At 32.3% G+C, this 25,222-nt stretch overlaps 3 protein-coding genes and 1 long non-coding RNA gene across 10 annotated transcripts; 2 read left to right on the top strand and 2 right to left on the bottom strand.

Moving 5' to 3' along the window:
* Positions 1-1,136: 1,136 nt before the first annotated feature.
* On the top strand, positions 1,137-4,151 carry LOC136781851 (uncharacterized). The gene has a single exon (XM_066740857.1). It carries the CDS (start codon positions 1,137-1,139, stop codon positions 4,149-4,151), a length of 3,015 nt encoding a protein of 1,004 aa, XP_066596954.1.
* Positions 4,152-4,520: 369 nt separating this feature from the next.
* Positions 4,521-5,514, top strand: LOC136781665 (short coiled-coil protein B). 4 transcript variants are annotated; one of them, XM_066740595.1, is made up of 4 exons: positions 4,521-4,723; positions 4,802-4,891; positions 4,977-5,063; positions 5,240-5,514. In XM_066740595.1, exons 1-4 carry the CDS (start codon positions 4,663-4,665, stop codon positions 5,380-5,382), a joined length of 381 nt encoding a protein of 126 aa, XP_066596692.1. In that variant the 5' UTR covers positions 4,521-4,662; the 3' UTR covers positions 5,383-5,514. The 4 variants fall into 4 exon arrangements, with proteins under 4 accessions (XP_066596692.1, XP_066596690.1, XP_066596691.1 ...); XM_066740593.1 differs by having other exon boundaries at positions 4,802-4,909; XM_066740594.1 differs by having other exon boundaries at positions 4,790-4,891.
* A 28-nt stretch (positions 5,515-5,542) lies between these two features.
* LOC136781664 (putative leucine-rich repeat-containing protein DDB_G0290503) lies at positions 5,543-9,741 on the bottom strand. Of its 3 annotated transcripts, XM_066740591.1 has the most exons (7): positions 9,499-9,741; positions 8,459-8,688; positions 8,166-8,364; positions 7,919-8,093; positions 7,751-7,829; positions 7,002-7,684; positions 5,543-6,819 (listed from the first exon to the last, which is right to left on the bottom strand). In XM_066740591.1, the coding sequence occupies exons 2-7, from the start codon at positions 8,654-8,656 to the stop codon at positions 5,778-5,780; spliced, it is 2,376 nt and encodes a 791-aa protein (XP_066596688.1). In that variant the 5' UTR covers positions 8,657-8,688; positions 9,499-9,741; the 3' UTR covers positions 5,543-5,777. The 3 variants fall into 3 exon arrangements, with proteins under 3 accessions (XP_066596688.1, XP_066596686.1, XP_066596687.1); XM_066740589.1 differs by lacking the exon at positions 9,499-9,741 and having other exon boundaries at positions 8,459-9,490; XM_066740590.1 differs by lacking the exon at positions 9,499-9,741 and having other exon boundaries at positions 8,202-8,364; positions 8,459-9,490.
* Positions 9,742-18,010: 8,269 nt separating this feature from the next.
* On the bottom strand, positions 18,011-20,493 carry LOC136781758 (uncharacterized). Of its 2 annotated transcripts, none has more exons than XR_010823983.1 (3): positions 19,926-20,493; positions 19,726-19,860; positions 18,011-19,363 (listed from the first exon to the last, which is right to left on the bottom strand). It is a non-coding gene; the product is annotated as an uncharacterized lncRNA (long non-coding RNA). The 2 variants fall into 2 exon arrangements; XR_010823984.1 differs by having other exon boundaries at positions 18,011-19,324.
* Positions 20,494-25,222: the final 4,729 nt, after the last annotated feature.

Below are 25,222 nucleotides of genomic sequence, written 5' to 3'. Positions count from 1 at the left end.
TCCAGTGGCTGAAGTACCGGATAAACCAATTAATCCGCTATCCTTATATAACTCAAACTTCTTTAAACAAAAAGATCTTCCAATCACGAATAAAAATTCCACTCGCTCTTCAAGAATCATCAAACCCTATGATAAGGAAAATACCCAACCTACCAAGAAAAAGCCAAAAATTTATAACTCGTACAAAAAGGATAACCAACATTAAACTTTACCGACCATACATAGCAATTAAACAATTTGAAACACATAGCCACTATAATTACTATATACCAACAAGCCTGTATCAATTCTCACTTAGTCTTTCAATACAACACACCAATTAACCCAAAGTTATCAACCTATGGATACTAGGATTGTTCTCTGGAACTCTAGATCATTAAAATCTAAAAAACATTCGCTCATTCATTTTGTAGAAGGTTACAGGGCAGACATCATAGGCATCACCGAAACATGGCTTGATGAAAAAGATATATTTCACTTGACAGGATTTAATACTTACAGAAAAAATAGAAATAGCTTGGGTGGTGGAGTAGCTCTATTCACCTCAAATAGAATACTATCATTCCCTATTGTAAATTCAAAGATTACAGACATATTCCCGGAATCATTATTAATCAAAGCCATTTCAGCTAATGGCAATCTATATATCGCCTTAATTTACAACCCTCCCAATAGAACCATATCTTATGAGGATTGGATAACTTTTATAAAGGAAATGGAATCAATCACCATGAACAGACGCAACTTTATAATCATGGGGGACTTTAACAGTCTCAATAAAGCCTGGGGATGCAAAAATAATAATAGAAACGGCTTAATTTTAAACAAAATCTGCTCTCTTAATAACTTACAAATAGCCAATAAGGGTCATACCACTATAAATAATAGACATAATTACATTAGCATCCCCGACCTTCTGATCATACCAAATTGTTTTCCTTTGTCCATAAATATTACAGTAGATAGCACCATCTTTGATAGTGACCACTTCCCAATTCTAGCATCTGTTAGAAACTTTACTCAAACTTCACAATTAAAAACCAGAAGTAGAGTCACGTACAAAAACTTTGACAAGGACTTATTCTCCAAAGATTGCTCTAACTATATTAATAATATAACAATAGACGGGAACAACCATGCACTTATCGGAATATTCCAAATTGACAAGATTCATTATAGATACGGTAGAGTCATTAGGTTGTAAAATTATCAATGTAACTAATAACAACTTATCACAAAGAAATGTGAAAAAGTGCCCCTGGTGGGACGAAGAGTTAAAAAGAGAGTGGACAAACAAAAATATTCTGTATAAAAAATACTTAAATAATACAACAGATGAAAACATGGAAAAGTTTGACCGCCAAAGCAAAAAATTCAAAAATCTTTGTACCAGCAAAAAGAAGGCTACATTTAACGAATTTATAAACAATATAAGTCCCAAAAATAGTATCAAACAAATCTGGGATACGGTAAAAAAAATTAAGAGTTCAAAATACCTCAATGCTACTAATCATAGCGACTTACTCGACGAAGATTCTTTAAACAATACAATCAAAAATCTATGCATTAATTACCCCGTACTAACGCCCCCCATTTACAGTAATAGCCAAAATGTCTTTCTACATAAATTCAACACCAACCTATTCAATACTGAAGAACTTAATTCAACTATCAACAATCTGAAACAAGCTTCATCTCCGGGACCGGATCTTATAAGCAACCAAATGATCAAAAACCTCCCTTCTAATATAAGAAAAACTTTGCTGGACATCTTCAATGTTATATTAACCAATGGGGAATATCCATCAGAATGGAACCATTGTGATATAATACTATTGAAAAAACATGGCTCTAACAAATTTCGTCCCATTTCACTCCAAAATAATCTGAAAAAAGTCTTTGAAAAATTATTAACTAACAGAATCTTCGATTTCATTGAATTAAATAACATATTACCGAACCACCAATTTGGCTTTAGATCGAACAGGTCTTGTTCGGACAATTTAGTCATATTCACCTCTGACATTTATAAGACTTTTATTGATAGGTCGAATCTGCTGGCTTTGTTTATCGATATCGAAGCAGCGTTTGATAAAGTTAGGCCTGATGTTCTAATTAATATACTAATTGAACATCAATTCCCTACAGCAATTCAAAAATATATTTTTGATTCATTGATGAACAGAGAGGTGCAGATTTTTATTAATAACAGTCTAATTAGTACGAACCGAACAAACCTGGGACTTCCACAAGGTTCATCGCTCAGTCCGATTCTATTTAACCTCTACACTAGTAAAATTACAAATGCTATCAATAAGGATTGTAAGTTTCTTCAATTTGCGGACGATATCCTAATATATAGCTCCAACATTGACCCTTTAAAGGCGACATTATCATTGAACAACACAATTAATAATGTGCACAATTACCTATTGACATTGGGACTGAAAATATCCAGCCAAAAGACAGCTCTAGTTCATTTTACTAGGAAATTAAGTGTTAACAAAATTATTAGCCTAAAAAGCAAAGTAGGAATCATAGAATGCAAACATTCCCACAAATTCCTGGGAGTTACCTTCGATGAGAAACTTACTTGGCAAGCCCATCTTAAAGAAACCTCAGCCAAATTCAAAAAACTATTCAACCTTACACTGTGGCTAACCCACTGTAAATGGGGTTGCCACCCCTCATCACTAATGAAGATTCTTAGAGGCTATATAATTCCAATTATTGAATGGGGCTCAATAGTTTATATCAATCCAACCAACACTAATATTCAAAAAAGATACGACACATTTGTTCTAACAATTACCAAAAAAATGATGGGAGTATCAAATGCTGCATCCAACCGGATCACATGGTTCCTATCTGGACTACTAGATTTAAAGTCAAGAGCGTTTACTACTATCACAAAGTTCCTTTTAACTAGGATGATCATTATCAACCATCCCACAGTTGCTGCTATAAAACTTCTCCAAAAAACGCTAATCGACAACCCATATTCATCCAGAAGATACATCCCATTCTTCTTACAAATTTACCTAGATTTGACAAAGTGGAACAAACACATTCCTACATTCATCAGACACCCCCATCACACTATTAATACATTAAAAATAAAAAACAAAGTAGAGTATGATACAGAAATCGGTAATATCTGTAAAAACTCAAAGAATCCTGACGAGACTTTTAACCAGCTATTCTCTAATCTAGAACAACAGTTTCATGGATTTAGAGAAATCTACTACACAGACGGATCGATATCTCCTACAATTAACAACAATCAAATATGCAGTGCTGGAATCATAGGTTCCAAATCTGGATTAAAAATTAAAATAGCACTCAATGAATTCGCGGACACTTTCGCTGCTGAAATCGCAGCTATTTGGGCGGCAGTCAAACAGATATACAAACAAGTTATCAACGAAACTCACGAAACAATTACCAATTCATCATTTACCATTGTTTCAGATTCAAAGAGCGCTATAGAAAAAATCGCTACTGTCAATTGTGGTAAATCAATGAACTTCTTCTTGATAGACAGCTGGATAACTTTTGCCAAGATACATAATCTCAATACAAGGGTCGTAACCATTTGGATACCTAGTCACAAAGGCATTTATTATAATGAAAAAGTGGATAAACTAGCCAAAAGTAAAACAACTTCCCCCAATCTAATACTTTCATTACTAGATGTCAATAGCATTTTCCACTTAACCAAATCTCAAATCATAAATAACTTTATTTCGACCATAATAATCCCATCGAACGACATTGAGAAAGAATTTTTCAAAGTATTCGGTAAAACAAGATTTAAATATAGATGGTTTGACGGACTGGATTTAAACAGGCGAGAAATAGGATTGATTAACAGAATTTTGATGAACCAATTTATTTGTAATTACTACTTGCATAAAATCAACAAAATAGATACTCCTTATTGCATTTGCCAAAACGTAATTCAAAACTTGGATCATGTAATATGGGATTGCCCAACCAACATAGAAAGTAGACCTAGCCTCATTAATATCTTGGAAAATCGGGACAATTGTAATGGCTACAAAATAATAAGTACACTAAAATCTTTAGATATGACACAACTCAAATTATTCTGTGAAATAATTACGAATTATTCATCCGGTCAGAGATGACTGGATTTGACAATGGATATCATAATAGTAAACCTAAACACCTTATCTGAGAGGGCAGTTGTCAACAGAGGACACTGCCTTCGCCACCTGTATTCATGAAGAAGTCTACATTTACCACACAATTCATGGACAACTCCGTCTCTCAACCACACCAAATGTCACTGCCAAGCACTGACTAAACAACGCAACACAAAATAACTCTACGATCAAATTGTACCAACAGTGGGTAATCGTTCATCGAAGCGAAGCCCAAAACCCAACAAAGAAGAAGAAGACAGAATCCCACTACAGGAATAGACACACCGGATTATAGGGAATCTAGTTATTTTTTGTTGTAAGTTGCGTGACTGTGACTAGATGCCAATCCAATCCGATCCAATCCGCAGAAAAGAAACACGGTATGACACTAACTGATTAATTATGTAGCAGAATATCTTATCTGTCATTTTATTGTAAACAAATAACAAAGGGATCTTTAAAATAATTTATTCGTCGCAATCGCAATTATATCATGTCGACCAAATTGCAAGATGATATCAACAGCATACCTCTAGCTGATGATGATCCTCAAGGTAAATGAACAAGACTATTGCTTATATATCTTTCATATAATACAGTCTACGCTCATCTTTTGATAGTTATCATTCCAGAAGACGATATCCCCGATAATGCATCACAAATCTCTGAAACTTTGGCTGGGGGACATAGTTTGGATTCTATTCCATCTACTTTTACCAATGGTAGTTTTAGTCCTAATAGTACGTAGTGGTCAATGTTCTCTACTCTGTCTCTGCTTAATTTTTTAAATAATTTATTTTTTTAAAGGTCTAGATACAGATATCAATCCAGATGAACAGGAAGAAAAAGCAAGATTAATTGCACAAGTCCTTGAACTGCAAAATACACTAGATGGTAAGTGAAATGCTATTTTAATTACCATGTAATAAAAGATTGTTATTGAAATCATATAATATGTCATCTTTATGAAATAATTTAAAGAATATCTAAATCTAGGCCAAAATAATTAATTAACCCTAGGAAACTTTTAAGCATGTGATTTATCATTTGATTTCTTTCTTTTTATGCAGATTTGTCTCAAAGGGTTGATAGTGTGAAAGAAGAAAATTTGAAGTTACGCAGTGAAAACCAAGTATTAAGTCAGTATATAGAAAATCTAATGTCAGCATCAAGTGTCTTTCAATCTACAAGTCCTAACTCAAAGAAAAAATGAATTATTTATATAAGTGCTTATATCTGAAAAGTTTCAACAATGCAAAAAAAAAAAGTGGTTTGTCAATCAAATTAGATTCATATATGTATTTATTTCATAAGAATAAACACCAAAGATACAATAAATAATCAAAAAAATATAATAGTAGTTGATAATTTTATTAAGAAAAACACTTTATTTTTACTTATATTAATACAATTATACAAAAATATATCAAATCCTACAATGATAGTGGATAATGAAATCCTAAGTATTTATATATATTGTTAAGTAGTTTTTTATAAAAAGAAGATCATAAAGTGAGAATACTCAAAATGTACAATTACGATGCATTTGTCAACCTCTTGTTTTTTAATAATTTGAAGTACGTATCGCTCAAGAACACTTCCAGAAATTTATTTCATAATTGAATTCAACTTAACTGCTTTCATTGGTGTACTACGCATGCTATTGTCATGTTTTCCTAGTGTTTTACAATTTTTTGGAGTTTTTAGAATTAATGGGGTCTTTGCTAATGGCTTTTTAATATGGGGAGTTCTACAAAGTGAAGTACTTTTCACCTGTCTGTTATTCGCAGTTGGCGAAAGAGGGGGGACTTCCGTTTTCTTTTGATCCGTTCTCTCTTTTACTGAATTATTTACATTTCCCAAGTTACGTTTGTAATTTTTGTTAACGCCTAACTGATTTCTTTTGCTCACATTTGACATTGCTAATTTGTGTAATGACTGAGGTTGTAATGACTTTGAATCCTGCAAAATCCTAATTTTGTTAGATTCTTTTGACCAAGATGCTCTAATAGCTACCTTTTTAGGCTTACTATCTTTTACATTATTACAATTTTTTAACTCTGTGCCTACTCCTGAAGTTTTCAGTTTTAGTCTATTCGTGTCAAATAGGTTCGCTGTTGCCAGGACCATTCCAGCATTTTGAGTCCTCAATTTTGCGATTGACGCTCGTCCTGTCTGAGACATAACCGGGGAGCGAATAACCGTTGATTTAAAGTAATTGTCAGCATCCTTCCACGAAGATATGCTAGGTTTATTGTTACTTTCTTCGTTATCAAATTTGCAAATCAAATGTTGATGACTCTTAGCTCTTTTTAACTGTTCCACTTTTTTATTGAAGTATTCGCTTTTTGGATTACTGCTCCTTAATGAAGATGTTCTGCGTACGGAGGAAATTTTGCTGCTGCTTTCATTGACCATATTAAGACTCTCATCACTCAGTGAATCTCCAGCATGCTCAGTTGTGTGTGTAATTAAAGTTCGCAGCTGTTTTTGCAAATATTTTAATCTTGCATTGGTCTCGTCACTACAAAACGAATCGTACTCCATTCTCACATTATCGCATTGGTGGAGAGTATCAGAATTAAATTGGATAATTTGACTGGTGTTTCGCGAATTTGAATCCCACGAAGCTCGTCTGGTGATGCGTCCTCTACAAAAATAGAAAGTATAATAATAATATTAATAAAATAGATGAGTTTTTATTTTCCATACTTTTCATTAAAAGCCATATGATATATATAGTTTTTGGAAAAGTGCAGAAAGTACAATCAACAAAAACAAGCATAATAATTGAGAAATAACAAATACGAAAAATAACTTTTTGTACATTACCCAACAATTTTATCTTGAGATCTTCTCCTGATAGTGCCAATCTTTCTAGCACTAGGAGATCTTATAATTTTATGCTCGGAAGACCTTCTGATTTTTAATTCTTTTCCAAGTCTTTTTGCTAAGTTATCTGCTTTGATGGTATCTTCTATACTTGCTTCTTCCAAAGTTTTTTCATATTCTGTCTGTACTTTAGACACAGAATGCGAAAATATTGCTGTACTGCTGTGTGCCTTTCTCATAGCAATACCATCAAGTTCTTCAGATATTCTTGATTCAATCGCACTTACTCTACTCTTTATTTCTTCATATTCTCGTTTGGGAACTTTTACGTATTCATTTGTATCGTCATAGTTTTGCCGCGACATAGATTGCTCCCGGTCCTTATCCAAAACAGATCTATTCCTAATCCTTGTTTCAGTTGGGCTCCAATTTATACTCCTACTTTCATTTACACTGTTACTCGCGTGCAAGTCCAGCTCGCTATTATTATCATCAGATAAATTAATATCTGCATCAACCAGAACATCGTTATAATCATCCTGAGTTTTAAATGGCGACATTTTATTTCTTTCAAATTGGCGCATCCTAGGCGATGCAGATGATTTTTTCGATGTAGAATCTCCCGCCGAACTCCATCGTCTTTCCGTATACGTATTTTGCCCTATTTCGCTCTCCGTTGATCTCTAAAATAATTAGAGAACAGTTTAATCTCTTTCATAAGTAATTTTAATAATGCCAAAAAATCTTACCTGTTTATTACTTTTCTGAACAAATCGATCCAAGCTTAATCTCAATTTTTTACTTTTTTCCAATTTATCAGGTGTTTTTCTATAACAAAAAAAAAAAATATATATATATATATATATATTAGAATTGTTTTAATCGTTTCCGTTTTAATGCAAATAATATTAACTTACTTTTTCTTCACATTCAGTGTTTCTGGTAATTCTATGACTTTTCTTTTCTTTGCAATTTTACTTGAGGATGAATTTGTCATTTGTGATTTTTTCATACTTTGATGATTTTCTTTTTCATTAAGAACATCTGAGGATCCATTCTTGCCAACAATCTTTTTCAATCCACTGAACATTCCTTTAGAAAAAACCATTACACTTTAACAAATTTTTAATACAAAGAAGAACCATCTTCTTCTTAAGGACATACTTAGGTTTAGATTGGAGGAACGTAGATGTGGCTTACGTGTAAGACTTGCACTCCGATGTTTTTTATCCTTTAATTTTGAATGTGTATCTGCATCTGATGACACCAATTCCTCGCAATCTCTGCTAAAAGCTTCGTTGCAAATAATTTGACTGATGCGATCAGGAAGTACACCTATATTTTGAGCATTCTCTATTAAAATCTGAAAAAGTAAAAAACATTGCACACATTATTTTCTTCTCATTTATTATTATTATACTAGGATAAAGCTAGGTTATTATTGACAATCAACATACCTTAATTACTAGTAAATGTAATTGTAATCTTGTTTCAACTGTTAGCATAGAGGTTTCTTGCAAAGGCATAATATTTGGAGTAATCACTTTTGCCAAATTGTCAATAGTCATTTTATTATGTTTTTCATATGTTGATACCTTTTTAAGAAATTCCATAAAAAATGCAAGAGTCTGCAAGTGTCTGGTTGGTAGAAACATAGAGGCTAGTAACAAAGCTTCAACGCAGTGACCTTTTAACATTGCACAGTGTACAAATAAATCATGATAAGTATAAGGTATTAAAGGCTCAGATAAATTTCTGAAAAATGTTTTTAAAAGATTTGCAACATCAATTGCATATGCTTTATCTGGTAAAGGAAAGCCTTTTTCTATAATAGACACAAGCTCCTTCTGTCTAATTTGGGATCCTGCCTTTCTGAATAAACCTTCTTGTGTCAAGTGTTTCTCCAAAAAATTTGTTGCTTCTTTTACGAATTGTGGAACATGAACTACTCCCCCTGATGATAAATTTACAATGTCCACACGCTGTACTGATAACACCGCATTAAAAACATTCTGCTGCCTATTACTTTTATTTAAATCTTCATTATTCGTTTGAAAAGAGTTTTTCTTGAACCTATATTTAACTCCGTAATTTTTCAAATCATTCGTAATTATGTTACACACATTTTTTTTATGTACAATATCGTAAATAAACATGATTTATGGAACCAATATATTCGTTGTTCTATTTAACATTTAACTTACACTGGTTCACTCAGTAAGTTATTAAACATTACTCAAAGTGTTTTTCTTCAATAGAATTAAACATTGACGTTAAAATTACGGCGTCACTTCTTAAATGTTGAATTTTAATTTTGTAATTCAACTAAATATTAATTGCAAATTGGCATTTAATATATAGTTTTGAAGATTTATTAGTTTTTATTTACGTTTGTTCTATTATTAATGTATAAAACTGCACTATTTACAGTTTACACCTAACCTCATCAAGAAAGAAGACAAACATACGCCCGCGGCATTATTATGTTCTACTTTACCCTCTGCTACTAAATACAAATTATGGCGGTTCTTCTTTCTTTCTTTCTATTGGATTCCGCAATCCGCTTCCAGACTTGGCAACGCTGATCTCAACTCCTCTATACTATCTTATAGCAAAAATTTAAAGACAACAGCAGACGAAACGCGACATCGACAAATACGAAGATGACGTTTTGGACGTAGTAAAAGTATTATCCAGAAAGCATATTATTTATGTTGGAAATGTAGGGATGTCGAAAAATGGAATGGAAAATAATGCAAATATGGTGCATATATATAATATTATTTTTCAAATATAAAAGGGAAGAGATCGGATGCAATTTTCAGCCTATAAAGAGGAAAAAGCATCAGATAAGTATCGGGAGCAGCAAGTCAGAAGAAAGATTAATTTAACAAAGCAAAATATTCTTTAATCTTTCTTTTGATTTACTGCTCCCGATACTTATCTGATGCTTTTTCCTCTTTATAGGCTGAAAATTACATCCGATCTCTTCCTTTTTATACTTGATAAATAATATTATATATGTATGCGCCATATTTGCATTATTTTCCATTCCATTTTTCAACATACCTACGTTTCCAACATAAATAATATGCTTTCTGGATAATACTTTTACTACGTCCAAAACGTCATCTTCATATTTGTCGATGTCGCGTTTCGTCTGCTGTTGTCTAAATTTTTGCTATAAGATAGTATAGAGTAGTTGAGATGGACATGAATCAATTTTGCGAGAAGCATTTTTGCTACAAGATAGTATAGGGAAGCAGAAACTATACCTGTACATGATTCAATTTTGAACAGTGGAGTGGAGTAGTGGACCATGCATTATGTATTTTGAAATTAGTATTTAGTAATTAGAAACATCTATATTGCGGCCCCTCTACAGTAAGCTGAATTCAGAACAAGGTAGTGGGGGAGCTAAATCATGCGCCTTGCCTTAGCTCAACGCGCACCCCCACTCCGGGGGTCGGAGAGTCCAGTAGTGGGATTCTGTAACTCTTAGCGACAACTTTCGGTATCGTTAAGTCCAGTTACCGACAGAAATCGCTAAGTGCGATTCTGTAACTCAGAGTCAGCGATGATTGTCGCTTGTAATGTCGGTACTGTCGGTAACCTACCGAATCCTACCGAATAAACGGTGGGTAGGAGAATGACATAAAGATAAAATGTCCTAACGATAAAATGACCTAAAAACGCTAACTTCACATTGGTTAAAAGCCGGTATTGCAGATTACCGACCGAATCGTCCGAATTTCCTAAATTTGAGTAGCTGGCAACGCTGGACTGTCGAACGTCAGTAAATAGAGTCAGAGGTTATGCACAGTAGAGAAAAATTCTGGATCTGTCAGATAAGTATTTTAAATGAATAAATGAAAATGAATGAATTACTTTGTGGGTATTTCTTACATTTTACAGAAGAGCTACGAGAGGAAACATTTAAAATATTATGATGTCATGGAAGATCAGGAGGTATTCAAAGAATTTGCTAAGCAACATATTTTGAAATATTTAAGAGCCGAACCACAATAGGATTATTTGTTATCCACACTGACAGTCTTTGGATAAACGAGAGAGAGAAGGTTATGCTGCTCGAATAATGTTAGGATATTAATACTGTGCCTGGATTGCATATTGCTGTCAAACAGTTTTTGCTTTAGCAGCCTTCGTGTCGAATAATGCCCATAAAGAAGGCATGTTTTCAAGAGGTCTAGTATATAGGGGAGATCGTTTTTCTCGTGTAATTTTGGTAGTGAGTATAAACTTAAAACTTTTCAATCTGGAACAAGCTTATGCAGGATTAACGCAAATTACTTGTATAGTTATTTGAGCAAATAAATTCTTTTTAGAAGCTCTATCAAACATATACCTTTTGCTTGGATATAATGTTATATGTTTTTTGTAGATTTATTGAGAAGAGAAGATGTGAGATTACCTTTCGAACAGTCTTTGGAAACTGCAGAAGCTACCTGACAAATATGGTTGCAATCTCACTGAGGTAAAAGAATGAGATATCTTGGTAAATTTTGTAAAATACAATTCTATAGAAATGTCCCAGTTATTTTTGATAAGAAGAAAGACCAATTAATTTTATTGAAACAATCTGTATGTGTGCTATAGAGACCGTGCACACCAACACAATGATAGCGAAGTGTCAATGTATAACTGTATACGTATAAATAAATTACACTCAAAAACTGCGAAAATTGACCGATAGTTTGCGCTGATAGTATGCATATACACCAATATACATTCTTATCTCACTGTCATTGTGTTGGTGTGCACGGTCTCTATAATATTTATTACTTTTCTTAGATACAATGATGAAATAAATTTCTGATTGCCTGGCCTCTATTGTGGAGAACCTGATTCAGAAATGACTACTACTAGACTCGAGGAATCGAATATAAACCTTACTAGAAGAAATTGGAATATTAATGTAAAGCATTGCATGCTGTGAATTTCTCTCAAATAGCAACTATTCATTCTATCATGATAAATACTTCATAATTTTAACTGAACTTTGTTAAATGACTGTTTCAATTTTTCATATTATTCTTTAGATTTCACAATTTACCTGATGGAAGAAAAATATGATTAGAGGAATTCTAAACTACTAATAGAAGCATTATAAATTTCCAGTGCTATTATTACACGAATTTCCTGAAATAGCTGCCTATAATTGGGGATATACAAAGTGTCCACATTTTAAATGTTGAAAAATCAAGAATTTTTGGTTCGAAAGTAATGACTTAAAAAGACCCTCGATTAAAAAATACATTTTGTGCATTAAGTGGAACTTAGAAGAGTGTTTGCAGATTAAATTTAAAAAACGCATGTTCCAATATTTATAATTGCGGTGTGGCAAATTTATGATCAGATATATATGAAGATAAAAGACACAAAGGTTCTTATATATCTGACCATTATTTTGCCACACCGCAATTATAAATATTGGAACATGCGTTTTTTAAATTTAATCTGCAAACACTCTTCTAAGTTCCACTTAATGCACAAAATGTATTTTTTAATCGAGGGTCTTTTTAAGTCATTACTTTCGAACCAAAAATTCTTGATTTTTCAACATTTAAAATGTGGACACTTTGTATATCCCCAATTATAGGCAGCTATTTCAGGAAATTCGTGTAATAATAGCACTGGAAATTTATAATGCTTCTATTAGTAGTTTAGAATTCCTCTAATCATATTTTTCTTCCATCAGGTAAATTGTGAAATCTAAAGAATAATATGAAAAATTGAAACAGTCATTTAACAAAGTTCAGTTAAAATTATGAAGTATTTATCATGATAGAATGAATAGTTGCTATTTGAGAGAAATGCACAGCATGCAATGCTTTACATTAATATTCCAATTTCTTCTAGTAAGGTTTATATTTGATTCCTCGAGTCTAGTAGTAGTCATTTCTGAATCAGGTTCTCCACAATAGAGGCCAGGCAATCAGAAATTTATTTCATCATTGTATCTAAGAAAAGTAATAAATATTATAGAGACCGTGCACACCAACACAATGACAGTGAGATAAGAATGTATATTGGTGTATATGCATACTATCAGCGCAAACTATCGGTCAATTTTCGCAGTTTTTGAGTGTAATTTATTTATACGTATACAGTTATACATTGACACTTCGCTATCATTGTGTTGGTGTGCACGGTCTCTATAGCACACACACAGATTGTTTCAATAAAATTAATTGGTCTTTCTTCTTATCAAAAGTAACTGGGACATTTCTATAGAATTGTATTTTACAAAATTTACCAAGATATCTCATTCTTTTACCTCAGTGAGATTGCAACCATATTTGTCAGGTAGCTTCTGCAGTTTCCAAAGACTGTTCGAAAGGTAATCTCACATCTTTTCTTCTCAATAAATCTACAAAAAACATATAACATTATATCCAAGCAAAAGGTATATGTTTGATAGAGCTTTTAAAAAGAATTTATTTGCTCAAATAACTATACAAGTAATTTGCGTTAATCCTGCATAAGCTTGTTCCAGATTGAAAAGTTTTAAGTTTATACTCACTACCAAAATTACACGAGAAAAACGATCTCCCCTATATACTAGACCTCTTGAAAACATGCCTTCTTTATGGGCATTATTCGACACGAAGGCTGCTAAAGCAAAAACTGTTTGACAGCAATATGCAATCCAGGCACAGTATTAATATCCTAACATTATTCGAGCAGCATAACCTTCTCTCTCTCGTTTATCCAAAGACTGTCAGTGTGGATAACAAATAATCCTATTGTGGTTCGGCTCTTAAATATTTCAAAATATGTTGCTTAGCAAATTCTTTGAATACCTCCTGATCTTCCATGACATCATAATATTTTAAATGTTTCCTCTCGTAGCTCTTCTGTAAAATGTAAGAAATACCCACAAAGTAATTCATTCATTTTCATTTATTCATTTAAAATACTTATCTGACAGATCCAGAATTTTTCTCTACTGTGCATAACCTCTGACTCTATTTACTGACGTTTGACAGTCCAGCGTTGCCAGCTACTCAAATTTAGGAAATTCGGACGATTCGGTCGGTAATCTGCAATACCGGCTTTTAACCAATGTGAAGTTAGCGTTTTTAGGTCATTTTATCGTTAGGACATTTTATCTTTAGGTCATTCTCCTACCCACCCGAATAAACGTACCTTTCCTTTTTAAGAAAACTCTCAGTTCAATCTTAGTTAAGCGACGGAGTTACGAACAATTGAAGTTAATATAAATTGTACTAAACCGAATCATTTAGCTGAGAATTGATATTTCACTGAGTTTTTTATTGAAAGGAAAACTAATAATATCGTTATAACTTAACAACGACCGAGATAGATGTCGCTAGAGGTTCAGCGGTACTAATATAAAATTTATCCGACGAATAACTTTAATAAACCTTTGCTTTTCCTTGCACGTATTCCACCAAAAACTCACAATGCTCGTAATAAATAATATATACCACATCAACTATTATATTGTGAGTGTTTTTGGCCTCAAGTGGGTCAAACCCCTTAACGACAGCTGTCGGTATCGCTAACTATCGACAGTTATCGCTTGCGCTAACGAATGAGCGATTCTGTAACTTTAGCTTTACGACAATAGTCGGTGCAACTCATATTTGTACGATAACGATAAAATACGTTAAGGTTCTAGGGAAGTTGGTAATATTGGTGTATTTAATACCAACCGAAATATGAATTTTTGTGTTACTTGACTATATCAATTTTGACTATAGCAATTCTTACTATAGCAAAATTATCATATTTTATTTAAAAGAAGTATTAAAACGTAAGTATATTTTAATTAAAATAAGTATTAAAAATTAATGTTTTAACATTTTTTTGAGTTAGACAATGTACAGTTAGTGCCTGTGTGCTATAGTTAAATAATACAATTAATTCTATATTTTAGAGAAAACCTCTGCATATATATATATATATATATATAGTTATTTTTAAATATAAAAATTGGAAAAATATTAAATTTTATTTCCTACGATTTTTACTGTAAGCCTTAATTTATAAAGAAAATTTATTGTAAGTACTTTTTTGTGATTTCTGAATATTAATTTAAGAAATATTTGTGACATTTATTATATTTACTTTCTCGGTAAACTTCTACCGACGCCTATCACGGTCGTCGTTAAGTTAACGATAGAATTCGGTAGCGACCGCCCTTTTTAACGACAATTATCGAAAACTTTGTGTTACAGAATCGCTCTTAGCGATATCTCTCGGTAACTCGATTCAATTACCGAAAGTTGTCGATAACTAGTTACTGAATCCATATAGACGGAAGAGTTACAGAATCGCTCTTTTCGTTACTGCAAGCGACAACTATCGGCAGTTAGCGATACCGACAATCATCGCTGGGAAGTTACAGAATCCCAGCACAGCTCTAGGTTAAGAAAACGTAGCAATTAAGTTTGGATAGATTCATTCTAATACTTCCTTAAATCAAGCTACACTGTTTTTCCTAAGTCGATTTGCTTCAACTTTGTTTGAACCACTTGTATTTTAGTTAGTATCTACTTTCACTGTATTCATTATTCTTACTCTAATTATACTATTTTTGCTCATTTCTTAAGTGAAATTAGTGTTTATATTCTTTTGCATTTTCCACCCTCATCATCACCCAAGAAGCCACTTCTCCACGAAAACAGGTATAAGCCTCAGCATTTGTTTCATACGAACGATCGAATCGCGACCGGTCCCGGGTAGACTAGTCAAAACGTATAGTGCCCGAAACGGATAATTTACGAACGAGCCGATTCTACATATCGAAATCCGTCCCCGCGAATCAGGACGTTACAAAATTGATGTCAGAAGTGGGATACGCAATTCGATAATTAACCAAATACTAAACGAAAAGATGTCCAACGGTAAAGGTTTGACTCCAGCCTATTTTGACCAGCTACAGGCGGAATTAGTAGCCAGCGACCATAGAATTAAAGAATTAGAAATAGAACTCGAGAAAAAGAGAAGTGCGCAGGAGGAAGTTGCTATGTTGCTAACGGAAAACACCAATGCGGAAAAGCGGATTCGTGAATTAGAGAACGTATATGAAGCATTAAGAAATAGACTTGCGACAACACAAAGAAATCCGGGAAATTCGGAGCAGGGTCAGGATTCAATGCCACCACAAACCCTAAGGGGGCTCTCAAACACTCAGTCTCGAGAACTAAATGTAGAAACAAGCCGTTATTGCAAAAACTTGGGTCACAACATACCAGAATGTAGGAAACTCGCATACCGGCGGAGAAATATGCGAAACCTTAACTCGAATTCCACTTCGTTCGTTCTGAATTAAACTCATAACAATCTACCATCACTTAATCAACCACGATCCAATAGGAATCCTAACGACACTCCTCAAACCTCCACGTACAATGACCGCCACTAATGGCCTGCAAGATTTTTTTGATGCGTTTAGGAACCATACTTCCTCATGGATTTTTCCCCGCCTGGACTGAGTGACTGGAAAGAGTATAGGATATGTATGATAGGCTATCCTTGTTTAAATGCCTTAAAGAGAAAGAGAGAGCCTTATACCGCGTTCAACGTGGTTTCTCCAGGCCTTCGTATCTTATTTTCCTATCTCGGACGTCGCCATTGCTCTTCTCTCTCTAACTCATAGATTTCTATCTGGGTCTTTGTCTAAAATAATTCTACGCCACTGGGTGATTTTTTGGTGAGTCTATACCACTGGACCTATCTGTGAGTCTTGTGAGAGTGTGAAAAGTGCAGAAATGTCAGTTTGGCAGCGCGGATTTTTAATCAAACGAGTGTTAGTATAAATTGTTAAAGAGTTTTAATTTGTTGGAAAATGTTAACCAGTTATAGTGAAGTTATAAAATTTTTAATGACTTTTCTGGATTATCGAAAAAAACAGGTAGAATAAATTTTTTATACTTCTAAAAACTTACATTACGTATTAAGGAAAGATATTAAGTTAATTCTTGTCAAAATTAACTTAATATATAAATTTATGAAACAAATAGATTCATGAATTTAAATAAGAAATACATAATAAAAAATATTATTATAATTTTTTAAATAAAATGCAGATCCTAGTGTATTTATTATCATGTATAGTTAATTGGTAAAATTACTGCTAATTATAATGTCTCTTTTTCCTAGGTGTAAAGGTTCTATGGAAGGTCGTACCAGGAGTAAAGTGCATACGTCATACTGATTTCAACCAGAGGAATTAAGCAACGCTAAGGAATGGAACACAGATTCAGATCACGCAGCATGCTCTCCACATCTATAATAAGCCAACCTGTTTTCTTAGATAAGTAATATTACTGATAATCATACCCACAAAAAACAAGCTTTGCTTGTAAAAAAAGGACGGCAAGTACATAAGTCGTATCTAGTATGATTAATATATAGTAATATAAAATATTTTAATTAAAAAAAAGTAGTGAAATCCAAATGTTAGGCAAGTATAAATTTTTTCCATGGCGAAAATTGAAATTTAGAAAAAAGTAAATAGTAATACAAAAATTACTTGCCAGGCCCGTTGTATGCAATCGTATTAAATAGCCACATTTTTAACTTACGAGAAGCAATGCTTATATTACAAGATAGCAACTTACACATGAATATTACGGGCCCGGCAAGTAATTTTTGTATTACTATTTACTTTTTTCTAAATTTCAATTTTCGCCATGGAAAAAATTTATACTTGCCTAACATTTGGATTTCACTACTTTTTTTTAATTAAAATATTTTATATTACTATATATTAATCATACTAGATACGACTTATGTACTTGCCGTCCTTTTTTTACAAGCAAAGCTTGTTTTTTGTGGGATCTTATAACGTTTTGTAAGAATATAGGAATTAAAACTAAAAATTCTTTCAACTAATTCAATCTAATAAAACATTTTCCAATGTTCTCATCGTTCCATAATGTAAAGCTTCAATTCGAGATATTAATTTATTAATCTATTAAATATAATGCAAAATATTACAATGATGAGTTCTTATCATAATTACACTTTTAGAGGCATTTAACATAGGATTCAATGACTGTTTGAGTTATATTTTCAACATCATATACCCAATATCACATTAAAGCCTTTCGCTTTCAAAAATTTGTTTCTAAATTTACCTTTAAATCCACTTTTTTCTTAGGTGTTACTCTCACTATCATCTTTGCATTATGGCTCTTTCCCTGGTAAACTAGTGACATTTATATATTCTTTTCATTAATATAAACTGTAAAATATATACCAGTTAATGCAATGGAAGTCTATGTTTTTTAGGTATACTGCTTTCAGTTTCTTGAAGTTACACACTGTATGTTCTATTACATGTGAAATATTGAAATTATGAATTCCTTTCATATTTACACATTTACATGATTTTATTATAATTTTCATCAACTATGTTATTTCTAATTCCAAAGTTGTATGCCCAAAATCACCTGCAGGCACTTCACTCTCAAGGATTTTCTTATAAATTAACTCATATTTATCCATCACTTTTTTAGCTGTTAACCTCAACATCAACTTTGAATTATGGCACTTTCTCCAGCACACTAGTGCCATTTATATTTTCCCTTCATTAGTATAAACTAGGAAATACACCAATTTATACAATGGATGCCTCTCTTTATTAAATATACAGCTTTCAGTTTCCTAATTTTATTCACCATATGCCTGATCACATGTAAAATATTGCAATCATGAATTCTTTTCATATTTACACATCTACATAAATTTATTATAATTTTCATCAACTATGTGATTTCTAATTCCAAAGTTGTATGCCTAAAATCACCTGCAAGCACTTCACTCTCAAGGATTTTCTTATAAATTAACTCATATTTATCCATCACTTTTTTAGCTGTTAACCTCAACATCAACTTTGAATTATGGCACTTTCTCCAGCACACTAGTACCATTTATATTTTCCTTTCATTAATATAAACTAGGAAATACACCAATTTATACAATGGAAGCCACTCTTTTGTGGATATACTGCTTTCAGTTTCGCAAAGTTATTCACTGTAAATTCTATTGCATGGAAAATATTAATATGATGACTTCTTTTCATTGTTTCATTTCTAGATGACGTTATCATTAAAATTATGATTTAATTGACTTATATATTTCAAAGGGTTTATGCCCAAAATCACCTGCAAGCCTTTCGCTATTAAAAATTGGCTTCCAAATTAATTTTTTAATTTCTCCACCTTTTTCCTTAGGTTTAACTCTCAACATTAACTTTGCATTATGGCTCTTTCTATGGTAAACTGGAATCATTTCTGACTTCTTGTATTAAATATTACAGCTTAACCCTGCACAATGACACAATAAACATGTTATTGTAAATCAATCTGAAATAAAATCTCACTAAGTACCAAAAGATATATTACATATTATATTATAAAAATCAATGTTATTCTTATAAAAAATTAAATTTGAATAATTTTTTTGGTAATAATAATAATTTCTTTCTATTCTGATTGGGGAAGCGTAGGTAAATATATGGTTTTAATACTTTTTTATATTATAATTGAATATTAAATAACGATTAGAAAATATTTATCTGCTTTTCTTTAATCGTAGTAATAAGAAAGATTTATTGTCTCATGGAAAATTGTTTCTATATATGATATAACCTATCGGACAGTTGAAATCCATATGAGTTTAAAGAAAAGAAAAATTTAAACATGAAATTTGTTATTGATTTCCATACCTGGATGTTTAGCATATGTTCAAACCTCATCCTTCTCTGTTTCATTTACAACCTTTGTTAATCTGCATTCTCCAATGACAGGGTATTTCCAAGAATTGTTATAGCATTTGGCACTGGTTGGCATCAAACTGCAAACTATGAAATAATGCCTATATATAACTTTGTTTTAATTAAACAAATTCTTTTTACAATGTACTTACTTTACATGAAAATGTTTATGTTTATAGCTATTGAGACACTACCGTGTGTCTTAATTATGAGTGAATGTAACAAGATTATCCTTATCTGTTTTATCTGCAATAACCTTTGAAGTACATCTGGAAAGAGAGACTCAACAAAGTAATTGTTATATTTTAATACATGCTTGAGCTGAATTAAAAAATAAATAAATAAACAATTAATTTTTAATTACATACATTTTAAGCGGTTGAATGAGTTACACATACTTTACCATGTGATAATGAACAATTGGCTTATCTTTTTCTTTCGCTAGTAAATTGACATATCATTGAGTCATCAACAGTTAATCACATTTCAAACTACTGTTTCCATTGCTCAACCAGTACTCCGTAGTTGCATTAAACCAAAGCTCTGTTTTCCAGCAACACATGGCAGCACTATCTTCATTATCTATTTTATTATAAAAAGTAGTAATATCCACTGGAACTGTAACTGATTCCTCTTTAACTATGGTAGTACTTTTTGGTGCTTGCATTTTTCCAAGAATTGTTATAGCATTTGGCACTGGTCTGGCATCAAATTGCAAACTATGAAAGGATACCTTGTATATAACTTTGCTTTAATTAAACTAATTTTTTTCACAATGTACTTACTTTTCTTAAAAACGTTTATGTTAATTGTTGTTGAAACACTACCATGTGTGTTGGTTATGAGTGAACGTAACAACCTCATCCTTCTGTTTCATTTACAATTTTCGTTAATCTACATTCTTCAATAACAGGGTATTTCCAAGAATTGTTAGAGTATTTGGCACTGGTATGACTTCAAATCAGAGGTGCATACAAGGAAAATATTTTATTTATAACCTGAAATAAAATCCCACAAAGTACCACAAAATATTAAATTTTAATATATTTTACAATGTTGTGTTACTTATCTGATTCTCCATCAGACTCCTTCATGTATTTATTCCTTTAGTTTAATTATCTACACTTTGAATTATATCACACTATTTTTATCCTAATACAGAGTAATTTTGATTTTGACCTTATTGACAGTTCTATCGAAATCGATCGAAATTAGGGTTATGCCGGTATTGAATATAGCAGTTGAATATAGCAGCCAACTTCAGCCCGAGACATACAGAAGCGGTCAACTTCAGCCCGAGACATACAGATTAGCCCGAGACATACAGAAAGGAAGGAGAAGAATTTCAACTTCGGCATATATATAGCTAACAGAGTATGAGATCTCTGGATTGCGTGAACCGATTTTAATGTTTATGGGCTCAAATGAAAGCTCGTTCAAAACCATTTTAAGAAAAGCTTTGCTTAAATCATGATAGTGGATTATTCACAAAGAAAAATCGGTTTGAAAATTAGGACAGCCAAACTTGCTGTATAAGAGAGTAGTGCCTCGACGGCCGTATATACATGTTATTATCTACTTTTTTCTGTACTTGCCGTCGAGACACTACCGTGTCTCTTGATATAAAATGTATTCAAACATGATCCTTTGTGGTTTCTCTTATGTTTCGCAGGTCAAATGTTCTAATAAGGCTGATGAGCTGCATCCAATTGGTGAATAAAAATGAGGCCAGGCTATGTGTCAATTCTGCTGCTTCAAATTTGGAATCTCCATGCAGAAGCCAAATGGAAATATTAAAAAAAGATTTGTTATTCAGGTATTATTTAACAATGATCTAAATGCATCAATATGGCTATTACTGGTAGTCATTTTTCAAATTTGTTTATATCTAAACTTATTTTCTTTGCTGGTTTAGGTCCAGTAAATATTAATAGATTTGGCTGTCAGTATTTGGCCTCAATAACTGTCCTGCATTATAATAAATGGAGACTAGTAAAGCTGATGAACTGCATCCAAGTGGTGAATAAAAATGAGGCCAGGCTATGTGTAAATGCTGCTGCTTCGAATCTGGAATCTCCATGCAGAATCCAAATGGAAATATTCAAAAAAGATTTGTTATTCAGGTATTATTTAACAATGATCTAAATGCATCAATATGGCTAATTTCATTTACAAATTTAAGAAAACTTATCCTCTTTATCTTACACTTTTCAATTTGAAATAAATGATTGATATTCCCTGAATGGATAGTCTCTTTTAATTAATATTATTTGTAAAAACAATTTATTAATATACACTAATAAACAACGATTATTTATAATAAATAGAATTGAAATAATCTTTATACAAGGCATTTTATTTTATTAAAATTACATATAGTTAATACCTTATAAGATAGCAATAATTTAATTTATCAATTAATAATATTTCAATAAACTAATACATTTTACCATAATCTACAAAGCTTTACTTCCCGAACACAATAAATACATTCATTTACTATGTTTATAATTATTTTGAGCATGGATGCAAATACATATGCAAAGTAGAATTACCCATAGGAAAGTAAAAATATAGATTTATCTGTGGGATTCATGACAAATGACGACGTTTAAACATAAAAAGGAGAAAAAGTAAGAAGCTAATAGGTATATTGCTCTTGAACCTATTGCAATAAATCTTTTATAATTCACAGTATAATATATAAACGTAATCTAAATAAAGAAAAGAAAAATATTTTGAATGATTAATTCATTATCCTGTACCCTACTTTTTATATATAAGATTTTCTTTCATCTCCATTTATAACCTAGGACAGTTATTCAAAGCAAATACTGATAGCCAAATCTATTAATATTTACTGGACCTAAAACAGCAAAGAAAATAAGTTTAGATATAAACAAGTTTGAAAAATGACTACCAGTAATAGCCATAATGATGCATTTACATCATTGTTAAATAATACCTGAATAACAAATCTTTTCTTAATCTTTCCAATTTCGTTTCTGCATGGAGATTCCAGATTCGAAGCAGCAGCATTTACACATAGCCTGGCCTCATTTTTATTCACCACTTGGATGCAGTTCATCAGCTTTACTAGTCTCCATTTATTATAATGCAGGACAGTTATTGAGACCAAATACCGACAGCCAAATCTATTAATATTTACTGGACCTAAACCAGCAAAGAAAATAAGTTTAGATATAAACAAATTTGAAAAATGACTACCATTAATAGCCATATTGATGCATTTAGATCATTGTTAAATAATACCTGAATAACAAATCTTTTTTTAATATTTCCATTTGGCTTCTGCATGGAGATTCCAAATTTGAAGCAGCAGAATTGACACATAGCCTGGCCTCATTTTTATTCACCAATTGGATGCAGCTCATCAGCCTTATTAGAACATTTGACCTGCGAAACATAAGAGAAACCACAAAGGATCATGTTTGAATACATTTTATATATGATTATCAGTAATATTACTTATCTAAGAAAACAGGTTGGCTTATTATTGATGTGGAGAGCATGCTGCATGATCTGAATCTGTGTTCCATTCCTTTGCGTTGCTTAATTCCTCTGGTTGAAATCAGTATGACGTATGCACTTTACTCCTGGTACGACCTTCCATAGAACCTTTACACCTAGGAAAAAGAGACATTATAATTAGCAGTAATTTTACCAATTAACTATACATGATAATAAATACACTAGGATCTGCATTTTATTTAAAAAATTATAATAATATTTTTTATTATGTATTTCTTATTTAAATTCATGAATCTATTTGTTTCATAAATTTATATATTAAGTTAATTTTGACAAGAATTAACTTAATATCTTTCCTTAATACGTAATGTAAGTTTTTAGAAGTATAAAAAATTTATTCTACCTGTTTTTTTCGATAATCCAGAAAAGTCATTAAAAATTTTATAACTTCACTATAACTGGTTAACATTTTCCAACAAATTAAAACTCTTTAACAATTTATACTAACACTCGTTTGATTAAAAATCCGCGCTGCCAAACTGACATTTCTGCACTTTTCACACTCTCACAAGACTCACAGATAGGTCCAGTGGTATAGACTCACCAAAAAATCACCCAGTGGCGTAGAATTATTTTAGACAAAGACCCAGATAGAAATCTATGAGTTAGAGAGAGAAGAGCAATGGCGACGTCCGAGATAGGAAAATAAGATACGAAGGCCTGGAGAAACCACGTTGAACGCGGTATAAGGCTCTCTCTTTCTCTTTAAGGCATTTAAACAAGGATAGCCTATCATACATATCCTATACTCTTTCCAGTCACTCAGTCCAGGCGGGGAAAAATCCATGAGGAAGTATGGTTCCTAAACGCATCAAAAAAATCTTGCAGGCCATTAGTGGCGGTCATACTCCCCAGAAGGATAATAAACAATACCCTGTTAAATTCAAACAGATTATTCGACAAGATCCGAACGCATATCAAGACAGAAGTCCCCAAATTTCTGGTTTTTGTTCAAGCGAATACCTTTGCGGTGAGCAGCGTGAACAGGCTAGTGGAAACGAAGCACTACCTAATCATTTTTTAATGCAGGACCAAATCGGGTTTTCACTAGATCGAAATTAAAGATCGCTATTACTAATCTGACTTACAACGCTCACAAAAACGTTAATTGCATATCTATAAGACACCTCAATCCACTGAATCCACTGAATCCACTGAATCCACTGAATCTACTAAATCCACTGAATCCACTGAATCTACTAAATCCACTGAATCCACTGAATTCACTGAAATCCACTGGATCTTCTAAATCCACTGAATCCACTGATTTTATCTATAAAACGTCTCAATTCGCTGATTTTATCTACAAGACACCTCAATCCACTGAATCCACTGAATCCACTGAGTCCACTGAATCTACTAAATCCACTGATTTCATCTATAAAACGTCTCAATTCGCTGATTTTATCTACAAAACACCTCAATCCACTGAATCGACTGAATTCACTGAATCCACTGAATCTACTAAATCCACTAGATCCACTGATTTTATCTATAAAACGTCTCAATTCGCTAATTCCATACGCCAAAAATCACAATCCACTGATTCTATCTGTAAGTTGTCTCATTTCATTGATTTTATCTACAAAACGCCTCAATTCACTGAATTCACTGAATTACGATATATTTACTAAACCTCCAGTAGTAAGGGACTGGATGTAGAATTAGAATTAGACTTAGAAGGGTTAAATTTCCTGTTGCCTAAAAACCTTAAAAACATAAAGCGGTTTTGGGACTTGTGAAATATTATAGGCTATTCATACCTAAATGTTCAAAAATAACAAAGCCATTAACAAATTTACTACCAAAAGTAAAACCACTTTTTGTCTGGATTCAATTTCAATAGAAGTCGTTTGAAATCTTACGAGATACCTTATGTACAGACTCGATACTTTGA

This window comes from Prorops nasuta, unplaced genomic scaffold, assembly GCF_024137725.1.
Source record: "Prorops nasuta isolate Cenicafe-Biocafe unplaced genomic scaffold, Cenicafe_Pnas_1.2 PNAS00024, whole genome shotgun sequence".
NCBI classification, from domain to species: Eukaryota; Metazoa; Arthropoda; class Insecta; order Hymenoptera; family Bethylidae; genus Prorops; species Prorops nasuta.
Note: the sequence above shows the minus strand (reverse complement) of the source record. Positions and strands in the feature narration are given on the sequence as shown.